This window comes from Podarcis muralis, chromosome 9 (assembly GCF_964188315.1).
Source record: "Podarcis muralis chromosome 9, rPodMur119.hap1.1, whole genome shotgun sequence".
Lineage (NCBI taxonomy): Eukaryota > Metazoa > Chordata > Lepidosauria > Squamata > Lacertidae > Podarcis > Podarcis muralis.
In genome coordinates this window covers 51,319,583-51,331,708 of record NC_135663.1, presented here as the reverse complement: position 1 = coordinate 51,331,708, position 12,126 = coordinate 51,319,583, and the positions used below count along the sequence as shown (strand labels likewise).

General features: G+C 40.1%; 1 protein-coding gene across 2 annotated transcripts; it reads right to left on the bottom strand.

Moving 5' to 3' along the window:
- Nucleotides 1–422: 422 nt before the first annotated feature.
- CFAP96 (cilia and flagella associated protein 96) lies at nt 423–12,094 on the bottom strand. 2 transcript variants are annotated; one of them, XM_028744822.2, is made up of 9 exons: nt 11,903–12,094; nt 9,895–9,945; nt 9,362–9,518; nt 6,862–7,081; nt 5,380–5,517; nt 5,194–5,269; nt 3,634–3,813; nt 2,427–2,599; nt 423–765 (listed from the first exon to the last, which is right to left on the bottom strand). In XM_028744822.2, exons 3-9 carry the CDS (start codon nt 9,459–9,461, stop codon nt 717–719), a joined length of 936 nt encoding a protein of 311 aa, XP_028600655.1. In that variant the 5' UTR covers nt 9,462–9,518; nt 9,895–9,945; nt 11,903–12,094; the 3' UTR covers nt 423–716. The 2 variants fall into 2 exon arrangements, with proteins under 2 accessions (XP_028600655.1, XP_028600656.1); XM_028744823.2 differs by lacking the exon at nt 9,895–9,945.
- Between the last annotated feature and the right edge of the window lie 32 nt (nt 12,095–12,126).

Here is a 12,126-nt window from a genome sequence, read left to right as displayed (position 1 = left end):
GTCTCTCACCGTGGAGCTTTTGGAGTTGCAACCATGGGAAAGAGGCTTTGGGGATCTGGATTCCCAGATATTCCTTAAATCTTCAACTTTAATTTTAGAAACTCTTAATTTTTTGAAAAATATGAGAACGTGATATCCAGTGTTAGACACACTCAGAGTAGACCCACTAAAATCAATTAACTTGTGTCCATTGTTTTCAATTGGCCTACTCTGAGAATGACTCACAATGGATATCACCCTTTGTCTCACAGCACAGAACCAGCCCTTATCTGCATGCCTATACCCTAGATTGCATTCTTGTAGCCATACGAGAGTGTTTAGGAACCCAACGAAATAGCTTTTAGTAGATCAATATCTATTAACTAGGACCAGACTAGATGTCCATAACAAGATTTTGTAAATGGTTGGACATAAGCTTGAGGTTCATCAAGTGCAAGTATTTATTTTTGCTAGTGCTACATACAATCAAAATAACATTTATACCAAAATATACTTCACATTTTATAAACATTATTTGTAAATATATTATCTATTTCTTTATATATATAAAGAATATATTCATAAAACATCGTCATGTGTGGTAAACAGTTTTGGCAAAGGATAGCCATATTTGACATATTTCCCACATTTTTTTTATTTGCTTCAGACACCCTTAAGCTGTTAAAATGCTACTGTTTGCAGTATCTAAAAAGTTCATTCACCTTGCTTTGGTGCAGCTAATATGACATCACTTGCGGATTCGTGTAGTTGGTTGCATTTAATGATCTGAAATTCAAATTTGAAAGAAAAGTGTCAGAGCATTTGTGACATTTTGCTAAGATAAATAGCCATTTCTTCACCCTGGCTTTCCCACATAAGCTCTTCATTGTCAAACAAGATCTTAACGCATCAAACTAGAGCTTATACAGTAGTCAGTAACATATTCTATTCTTCATTTTAAAACCTATGGTGTTTTTAAAAATAATAATACTAATAATATAGAGTATTATGCAACTTTTGATATAATACTATTTTCCCATAGTTGGTGAAATTGTCTTAAACAATGAACCTCTCCATAGCTGCATTCCAGGCCACTGAAATAAGCCCTGGATTAGAGGTGAATGGATGGATAGATAGATAGATAAATAGGAAGGAAGGAAACTTTACAGTTTCAGCCAGTTGCATAATGCTAACAATACCTTCCTTTCACTTACATTTATCTGTTGAGAAGGTAAACTGGCAACCTGCACATTCCTCCACCCCACCTAAAAAGGGTCTTCATATTACTTGCAGTACTAGAGGCACAAATTCATTAGATTTGTATCCCACTTTTTAAGGCCTATATGGAAGTTGATCTCCAAAACACATGAAGTGGCATATCTGGCAAACAGACCTAATGGAATCATCGTAACCACTCTTCATATTACAGCCACTATTATTAAAATCAGTTTAAATCAAGCCATATTTTATGAAGCAAATAATTAATGTGCAGGCATCTGGTGATGCCTTCCAATTGTTAGGATTCTATGACTCCTGGGAGCCAGATAGAAATCTAGAGGGGTGCATTCAGCTTTAGGAAATTGAGACTCCCCATTCCTGATCTAGAACATAAGGAGAGAAAATAGATCAAAGTGCCCATGAGTATGTTTGAAGTATTATTACCCACAGCAATGAGTAAGTAGTAAGAAAATTCCCACAAATAAGAAGAATGGATTCCAGACCAGAGAATGTTGTTGAAATATACTCGGAGTTGAGAGTGGATTTCATGCTCTTTATTCAGCTCATAGTGGTGAGGAGGAATGGAAGTTCCCCCAGAATGTCTACTTTATATACATTATTTACACAATGGGCCCCATGTGATAGGCTAATTCCAAGATTCTACTGTAGGCCAATCAGGTTGCGAAGTCACTTCCACCTGGAGCTGGATTGGGTGGCTCCTGTGGACCAATCAGACTGCTGCATTCTGGGTCCTATTGTTCTAGGACCAATCAGACTGCTGCATTCTGAATCCTATTGTTCTAGGACCAACTAGAACAGACTGCTGCATTTTGGATCCTATTCAACTCAGTACGTAAGAGTTATGTTCCGACAGAAGGAAGCCAGTGGTGGAAGAAGCCTCTTGGACACCTGGGGCGGTGCGCCCAGGGGTGGGCAAACTACCCATAGGGGCGGGGGGCACCATGCCACATGGGGACAAGCAGAGGTGGAGCTTGTGGCGGCAGCTTGCGTCCCGGGGGGGGGGGGGTGCTTAGTGGCAGAGAGCTTCCCAGGGGGGTGCGCTGCGGCAGAGAGCGTCCCAGGGGTGCCACCCGCGACGATGTCACCCCCCCTCAAGGATGACACCCGAGGTGGGCCACCCCCACTGCCCCCACCTTGCTCCGCCTCTCAAAGAAGCCGCAGCAAAACTTATCGCGAACATTAAGTAATAAAAGGTATGTCATACTTACTTTTCAACATTTAATGACATAATACTTCTTACTGGTCTGCTCTTCGGTCCAGGAGAAGGATGAAATACTCGCCCTTGTTTATTGGTTGTGACAGGCTTTGCCTGTTTAACGATGTAAGGGTCTACGGAATGGGTTGGATAAGGATCAAATGTGCCTGCTTTCATGCCCCCAGGCTGGAAAGCAAGGATAAAGAATTTTGATAAGTTGGTAACAAAAATACTTCGCACAAAAATACAGAGCCTGAAGCAGCAGTTCAGAAATATTATTTCACGAAACAGAGTGTATTATGTAAATAACTAGGCAGCCAAAACCCAAATGCTTACACAGAAAACTTGCTTATCACAGTCCTAAGCAGCACAAAATGGTGTACATTTATCCTATTTCATCCCCAAAAGCTGTGCACAAGAGTGAATTTCAGCGGGTGTACTTTGCATGGCTACCTAGAAGTAGGTCCCATTCTGTTAGGTGGAGCTAACTCCTGGGTAAGTACATTCAATTGCATCTTTACTCCACTACATTTTACAGGCGTCACCAAAGAAATCTTAGTCAATCGTTTAACTTTTAGTTGATTAATTAAATTAGCACATAAGTAAAACAAATAGTTATGAAGCAAGAAAAATACTTTTTTTTACACTGATGCACAAGTGTCATTACGGCATCTTAGAAAAGGCATTACATCCAATGTAAGAGATAAGGAGGAATGCCTCATAAAATAATGCTGCATTTTTAAAAAAAAAAAACTATTCTGTTAAAAAAATTAGCATTGGTATTATTATTTTTTAAAAATGGCTCTTCAATTTACTGGGAGCACCATTTTAATCAATTTCAAATGTTATTAATTCCATTGATTAATGTATCAAACTTTGGAGCCCTAATAAGTTTACTTTGTATATTAGCACCTTCAAGAAAGAGCTGAAGAAATTAGAAACATGTCAGACGAGACCGAAGAATAACAACAAATCACTTCAGGACTTGTGGATATTTCCCACTTACTCTTAGCACCACCTTTAAACAAAATGCCATTTGATTAAATAAATAATTGTAAAAACAATTTTTCAAACTTATTTATGTTTCCACCATTCAAAATAGCTCTCTAAACTGCAACAAAAGTAAACCATCACACCCATCTTCTCTTTCTAGCTAAATGAAAATGTCTGCAATAAAAATTAAATGACAAAGAAGAAACGTTTTTAGAGAACAACTGCACCTTCTTTGCAGGAGAAGTTGGCTTAAATGGATGGGTAACTGGTGCTGGCGGGGGTTGTTTCTTTGGTGGTGGCAATGGTTTGTCATCATGGTAAGGATTTACATCAAAATATTCTCGTGGGTAAAGATTCAACTTGAAAGCTCCACCTTTCATCAAACGGTGGTGTTCTTCACTCATTTTCTGTGTAAACCAGAGAGGAAAGATATCACATTGAGTACTTCTAATTAAGATTATTTTCAATAGGGAATGACTAGGAAATAATTTATGGCTGGAATCCTATGTTTACTTATCTGATAGTAAGTCTTACTAAACTGAACAAACACATGCACAGGACTGCACTGTTTGAGATGATAATGCAATAAATGCTACAAAGTAGATGCAGATGTGTAACAACATTAGCGATCTGAACATGTCAGGAGTGGGACACCTGTAGTTCACCATCCCAAACCACTAGCCAACAACATCCATCCATCCATTGATAATAACACCACCCTTCATCAATTAGATATCAAGGTGGTATACAGAATAAGCCCAGAACAAAATAAGCCCAGGTAAGACCTCTGGAGGGCTACAGAGTCCCAATCCATGGTACATGTTAAAGGGTTATATCAGAAGGCTAACACATGATTTGTACGAAATGTGTACCATGGCAGAGCTGCAGAATGGAGGAAATGATATCTTTCCTTCTCGATCCAAATAATTAATGCTTATAGGAGAAAGAATAATCAGCCTAGCTTTGGACTGCCTCAGATTAATCATTGGGGTTGCTGGCACAGTATCATATTCCTCAAAAGCTTCACACAGGAACCACGCAAACTAGATATATGAAGGGTATGACCCTTACTGAAGTAATAGGAAGCAGAGAGCAATGCTTGTAAATGTAAATGGATTTTTTCCCATTTCCCTGCTTTTCCACTTTCCCAACACCTTTCAGTTTCCCCCCAATAGTAGGGCTTCATGTCAGTAGTTCCATCTGGGACAAACAAATGGGCCCCAAAGGCAATGACTGTACCAATGGGCCACTATCCAAATCTCCTAGTTGTTGAGAAAGGACTTGAGCAGCTTATATCCAAAAGGGATGTGGCTTAAGTTCATAGTAGACTAATTTCAAACATATTGTGGTTGGCTCAGACGATGAGTTCAGGTTACAATGTTAGGTCTAAGAGGGCTCTAATGGTGTATCCCCCACCCCCCAACACACACGCCCAAGACAGTAATCCATCAAAATGATCAGGTCGGTCTCAGTATGGGGCAGAGAGGGCTGTAAACCTTGCTACCTAGCACATTGCTGATACTAGATAACAAACTATGAACGTTTAGAGAGTACTAATAAAAATTCTTATGAAACAGAAAGAATGCTACAGTGGAACAATTCCCATTTTTGAATCAGCAAGCTGAAACAACAAAGAGCTAACAGTCTTAACTAGTTCATTTTACAAAAGAAATATGATTCATGTACATTCTCATTAGCACAGAGCAAACTAAGATCGGATCATCTGAAACAGGGTAATGTTCTCTATTCACAGACATTAATTAAATGGAAATCCAACAGAATTTTACCTTAAAGTTTATCCTTCCTGTGTCATACAGTTCCACTGAGTGTGGGTATGGTTTACCTATGGTAAGATTTGCATACCTGGGTAAAGAAAAGAAAATAATGGTGACACCAACATTCAAAAGCCTCTAAAATTAAAGAAAACATATCAGAGACTATTACAACTCTAGAAAGTTGATGTCATGTTTTACCCGTAGCCAGTTCCCTTCTTCCCTGGATTGGTATACAGATTCTTCCCAGGTGCAACATATGGCACTTTGTCTTTTGCTTGCGCACTGAAGTAAGCACATGGGCCACCGATTGTTCCATAGTAGGTTCCTATACCACAACTGAAATAAATAAAAAAACAAATAAGCAAATATTTATCCATTAAATTTGCAACTTAATTATGTAAGAACAGATGAGGAACCTGTGGCCCTCCAAATGTTGTTGGACTGAAACACTGCTAGCTTATGCTAAGAAATATTGCCTTAAGTATTGTGTCCAAGGTTTTCCCTCCTGGGACAAAAGGTTCGTTGATTCAGTAGAGGCTCTCATCAGTGGAGTGGGATGCTATTTTCAACGAAACAAACACACACACACACACACACACACACAGAGAGAGAGAGAGAGGGTGGGGGGCAAGCGATCTATGCCACCTCCTGTGCTGATCTAAAGGGTCCCTCAATCCTCTGGAGCAACTGAGGAGGTGATGGGAGTTTCAGGGTAAAAAAATGAGCATACATAAGCTGCCTTTCTTCCCCAGTGACCACAACTGAACTCAGTTGGACTTTTTTCTGAGTAGTTATGTATAGGATAGCACTGCAAGATGCTCAAAACCTTATTCAAACATCTGTATTTGCCAGTGGTTGGCTGCTTTTTTTTATTTAGTGCTGCATTTTAATATTCATATTTGGTTTGGTTAGAAATGCAAGAATTAACGTACTATATCAGACCAGAGGCCCCATCATGCTCAGAATCCCTTTTTTCCCCTGACAAGGGCTAATGCCTGGGGTTATCCTGTGGGAATAGAGGACAACAGACAGCCATCTCCAAATGATTCCCCTTCATCTCTCTGCACATGCCTTCGGCTGCCATAGCTGCATTCTCCTATTGTATCCTAGAAATGGCTCCTGGGAAGTTTGAGAAAGTTTGTAGAAATTAAAATAAGCAGCCCCAGAGGGGGAAAGGCATTTGTGGCACATGTGTCAGTGGAGTAAAAGACATTGGTCATTTCTTCTTCTATATTCCTCTCCAAGCCACATTAATCTACTGATTACCAACTCTGTCAAGAACTGCTTCATTTTCAGGATCACTAAATGAAAGACCTACCGTAACCTAGGTCTTCCCTCAAGACCCTGGCCTGTGATTTAGAGCCCAAGGCATGCATGCTTCCTTGGTTCCTCTATGAGAAAGAACTAATCTGTGTGCTCATGAACATTTTCCATTCCACTAGCTGTTTATTCTCCTTTCATAGAAAAGAAAAAAATGTGATGCACAGTGGTGGAGGGTGACATAGAAACTGTGGGACCAAAGGTATATATAAAATTCAGAAGTAAATACATTTATTTTAGCAAGAAATAAAAGCCTAACAAAAGAATCTTTCAAGGTTTCTAAAGTTATTTTAATTTAACATGTAAAAATAAATAGAACCCATATGAGGACCAAAATTAACGCCTTTCCCCAGCACTTACGGATATTTCTCTCCATTACTAGGAAGGAAGGGTTTGCTCAGGTTTTTCTTTGACTCTGCCATTCGGTATCTTCTCCTTAGCTGAACAGGATTCAGATAGCTTTCACCTTCAAAAATTCTTGCATATACAGGGTCAAAGTAACCTGCCTGGGTAGCTGCCTTCTCTTTGTTACCCCCTGGTAACATCTGCTTGTTCTTGCTTGCAGCTTCATTAAAGGGGCCTTTAAAACAAGTTAGTGCTGTCAGTTTTGGTTTAATGGGCATGGCTTTACTTAGTTTTAATTTTTAGATATTTACATCTGTGCCAGATTTTCAGACTCTTGAACTATGTAGAAGAAATTTAGGGCATGAACTGCTACTACATCTATGCCAATAAGACATTACAATAAGCTATATATCTTCAAGATGCGCTGAAAAGTAATAATTGTGAACATTTGTTCTAAACTAAAGACCCTGACCCTGCCTCCAAGTAGAGGGTAGTAATATGACCATATGGAACCCCTAATTAGAGATTTTTGACCCTTTCCCCCTGTAAGAACGTAATTTGTTTCTGAGGAATAGACGCCTGGAATAGATTTTAACATAATCTAAAGATCTACTACTACACCAAAAGGAATGCTATTGCAAAAATATTCCCAGGGCCCCTTAGTTTGAGAATTATTGAGCCTAGAATCTGGTTAACCATACAGAAGTTTAACTGAAGGATGATGGGGCAGAAAGTCCAGGCAGATCAGGATAAAACCACAGATTGCCTCATTCAGACATAACAAGAAACCATAATTATCACAAACTAGGAAGTGAGAAAGGTCAACTGTGTCCTGGTTCTATTTGAACAGGGCATTTTTCCAAGCAATAGCAGAAAAAGACTGCCTTCAAAACACATTCCCCAATATATATAAAAGAATTTTAACTAGATGGGAGAATAACATCATGTAGGGGTAAAGAATTGGGGTTAAACTGCCCATGAACTGGTAAAGAAAGAAAAGTTCCTCTCTGATAATCAGGACCCAGATGGAAGTTATTATTGTTTTATTAAAGATTCTAATTGCAAAGAAGTATGCATGAATTGTCCGTATAGTTAAAGCCACAGTTTTCCCAGTAGTGATGTGTGGAAGTGAGAGCTGGACCATAAAGAAGGCTGATCACCGAAGAATTGATGCTTTTGAATTATGGTGCTGGAGGAGACTCTTGAGAGTCCCATGGACTGCAAGAAGATCAAATCTATCCATTCTTAAGGAAATCAGCCCTGAGTGCTCACTGGAAGGACAGATCGTAAAGCTGAGGCTCCAATACTTTGGCCACCTTATGAGAAGAGAAGACTCCCTGGAAAAGACCCTGATGTTGGGAAAGATTGAGGGCACAAGGAGAAGGGGACGACAGTGGACAAGATGGTTGGACAGTGTTCTCGAAGCTACCAACATGAGTTTGACCAAACTGCGGGAGGCAGTGGAAGACTAAACAACAACAACAACAATGCGTGAATTGCTTTCAATCCAAGCACTTTTGTAAGAAAAGCCCCCAATTATTGTGGATGAAGTTTATAGAGGCTACTTTCTCAATTCTATGTGGTGGCATACAATGCAGAACTCTAGTGGCACCCTCTGTAAAGCATTGGGACACCTCTATCCTGCCTAATAGCCACAAACCCACTGTCATTTCCTATTACAATATATAGACATATGTTGTTGTTTATTCTTCTAGTCGTGTCTGACTCTTTGTGACCCCATGGACCAGAGCACACCAGGCACTCCTGTCTTCCACTGCCTCCCACAGTTTGGTCAAACTCATGTTGGTAGCTTCAAGAACACTGTCCAGCCATCTCATCCTCTGTCGTCCCCTTCTCCTTGTGCCCTCAATCTTTCCCAACATCAAGGTCTTTTCCAGGGAGTCTTCACGTCTCATGAGGTGGCCAAAGTATTGGAGCCTCAGCCTCAGCTTCAGGATCTGTCCTTCCAGTGAGCACTCAGGGCTGATTTCCTTCAGAATGGATAGGTTTGATCTTCTTGCAGTCCGTGGGACTCTCAAGAGTCTCCTCACCACCATAATTCAAAAGCATCAATTCTTCAGCATATAGGCTGAACTAATGTAACTGGCCAACAGCACGATGGAGCAGCTCTCCAATCATCCTACCTTCTTCACTGCAGTTTTACCCAAGCTCCCATGCCACAAACTAGATTGGTTAAATAAGGCAAATAAACTAACATTTACTGCTAGCTACTACCAAAGCAGTGCTTCCAACTCATGCTGCTATACATATGCAGTGTCCTGGAAACATTGGCACAATTTTAAAAATTATGTTGGCCTTTATTCTATACATTTGAGGTTTACACAGTGAAGGATTCATCAAAGCAATTTTTAAACATTTCTCATGTGTAATGAGGAGTTAATGTCAAACATACCTGTTTTATTTTCCTTGCTATAACCCATTCATAGTTTTGAAGATTTTTTTCCCCCAGAAAGAAAAAACACAGTATTGTAAAATGAGAAAAAAATATACTTACGGTTAAATGGTGAGACATATTTATCCCCAATAGAAATATATTCCATTTCACTAAAGAGGCCAATCCTCTCCATGTCTGATTTTCCTGTTTCTGAAGGCATGTTTACTTTTGTGTGATAACCCCGCTACTCTAAAATATGTGCAAATTCCTTCCTTTCCTAGAGAAAAAGAGATGGATTCATACATGTCAGTTTTCAAGACATTTCCAAAACAATCACTGTCAATTTACTGCTGAAAATACTGGTTTAAACAGATAGCAGAACTCAGTAGCAAATTTCAAATTAAGGTACAAACAGAATTTTTAGTTTCTCTTTGGCACAGCGGATGAAGCAGCAGTAAATTCATTTGAATCTATTTTATCAGACTCTCTGATCCAACTGATGTATTACTCTCCCTCACACTCATACACCTAGAATTAGACCACCAATCTGGTATGTACATAGCTGATCCTACTTTTTGTCTCAATAAGTAATTCAGGAAACATAACAGGCTAGGATTGGGCATATTGAAGTACAGAAATGGCTCAAGCCTCACCTCAAACACAAATTCACTGCATAGCCTTAGGCAAGCCCCTCATTCCTTCATCTGAAATATAGATGGAGTGTTGTAAGACTTGAGATAATGTACGTGAAGCAAAAGTGCTAATATAAATAATATTACAATGAGGGGGGAAACAGCACTCTGCTGATACTACGTGTCATTTGGAATATGCACTCATTCCCAGACGGAAAATCCTGACAAGGGGGAGACCAACCTGGACCATCCCTTTGGCCACTGAAGGTGCAGCTGTTCCAATGCTTGCTTTCCTCTCCCTCCCTCCATTCATTGTTGTTTTTTAATCCATCTTATATATTAATATGTGCAAAGATTAGTATGTTTATGTGATTTATGAGCATTAATATATTACTGGATTTCAAAAATCCATTTATTATCTGTTTCATTATGCTGACACAGTTTAAGCAGATAAAAATAGTTGATTTTTATGTTATGGATATAAAAGTCTTCCAAATACTGATCAGCAACAAACTACTAGGGATGTGCATCATATTCAGAAACCTGGCAGGATCTGTATGAGGCAACACAAATCAAAACAGGGACCACTGAAGCACTTTGTGGTAAAGGAGGTGAGGACAGGTGACCCCACCTAGGCCCGAAGTCACACACCCCCTCAATAATCACCCCAGGCCTCAAAACTGTCCAAAATTCCTTTTCTGTCTTCTAAAAATCCACAGCTAAAGTTTTCCTCTGTTTTCTCACAAGATGCTGTGCATAGGCAAAATGTTACTTTTATCAGCACGAGAAGGCTTCAAAAAGCTAATGAATAGGCTCTGTTCAAAGCAAGCCTGAAAACTGACTTTTATCTCATTCAGTTGCAACATCTTGGACATGCTGAACTGCAAGGCTCCTCAACCCCTTGGCTTCTCACCCCCTTTCCTGGGAAGAGTCCAAAAGAGTCCCAAGACAGGAGCTTTCTGTTCATGCTCAGGGGAACTCGAGGGAGGACTCTTGAGGAGGAGGAGAAAGGGGAGGGAACTAGAAGGGGAATATATGCTCTGTGCAAATGGCTGTGAACTCGTGCTTGTTTGTGAGTTATCACACTTGCTCATTCTACCAGTTCATGGATGGTAGAAATAAAGCTTTTCCTCTGAAACTATTCCTTGAGTGTCTGTTTTGACTCCCATCTCCCTTTCCCGGATGCAATACTTTTTCCCACCCGAGGGCAAAGCCTCATAAGGCTACAGTGGCACCTCAGCAATCCAGACTTTTAAATATCGATGCAGACAAGCATCTGCTAAAACCAGTGCAGTCTTGAGACACCAATTCAAAAGTTCAACAGCCTCTTTGCAATAAGCAGATGGAAAAGTATGGGAGAGCTAAGTGTCATCTGCATATTGATGACACTTCTACCCAAACTTCCCAGCAGGTTTATATAGATAATTAATAAAGCATAGGAGAACGAAATCCTTAGGCAACCTCCAAGCTTGGGAAAACTTAAGCTTGCAAAGAATTGCACCACCTGCTGAGAAAGAACTTTTGCCACAATCCTAAATGCCTATGGATAAAATACTAGTTGTACCTTATTAGGCATAAAGCAATAAAAGCACCATGTAAAAAAAGAAGCACAAATTCAATTGTGAGCCCTTGGAAGAATAGCAAGGGCAAAATGGCAAAATGACTGCAGTCCACCTGGTGCCCCGGGAAAGGCTTAAGCGCACACGTGTAATGCTGTATCCATACACATGACACGCATTTATCGTTGCACGTTAAAGTTTCTCTTCACAAGGCACACACACACTTTTAGGGAAGAAACTGCATTACAATTAGGCTAATTATTCCTTCAGTTTGCACCATTTATGCCTCACAGCTGTCGGAAACAGGGCTTGGAGCCCAGGTTCGGTGCAGGAAATAGGAAGCCCTTGAATGATTGTTGTTTATTAAATTTGTATACCGCCCCTCATCCGAAAATACCAGGTTAGTTCGCAACAGAAAAAATACAAATTTAAGGATACGAAAAATATTTTTAAAAACTGTCGTCACCCACCTTCTTTCTTTCTCTCTCTCCCTCCCTTTCTCCCCACCAAGATGGGCTACTCTGGCTCAGCAGCAGAAACTTCCTCGGCCTCCCTCTTCCACCCGCAATAAGCGCCAATTTCTCCTTTGCGCAGAAGCGTCTCTTTGTTGATGCGCGGTTGCCATGGATTCGGGTTAGCACCATCATTAAATATTTCACTTCCTCCTCCCCCCCCCCCCGCCCGCAGCTCTCGT

What these genes read in the sequence shown, in the direction of transcription:
- CFAP96 (XM_028744822.2), bottom strand. Translation starts at nt 9,461, where the DNA reads ATGCCTTCAGAAACAGGAAAATCAGACATGGAGAGGATTGGCCTCTTT. An exon ending in AGTAATGGAGAGAAATATCC is followed by an intron (nt 5,518 to 6,861) that starts GTAAGTGCTGGG and finishes TATTTATTTCAG; the next exon opens with TTGTGGTATAGGAACCTACT. An exon ending in ATGTCATTAAATGTTGAAAA is followed by an intron (nt 766 to 2,426) that starts GTAAGTATGACA and finishes TTTGAATTTCAG; the next exon opens with ATCATTAAATGCAACCAACT.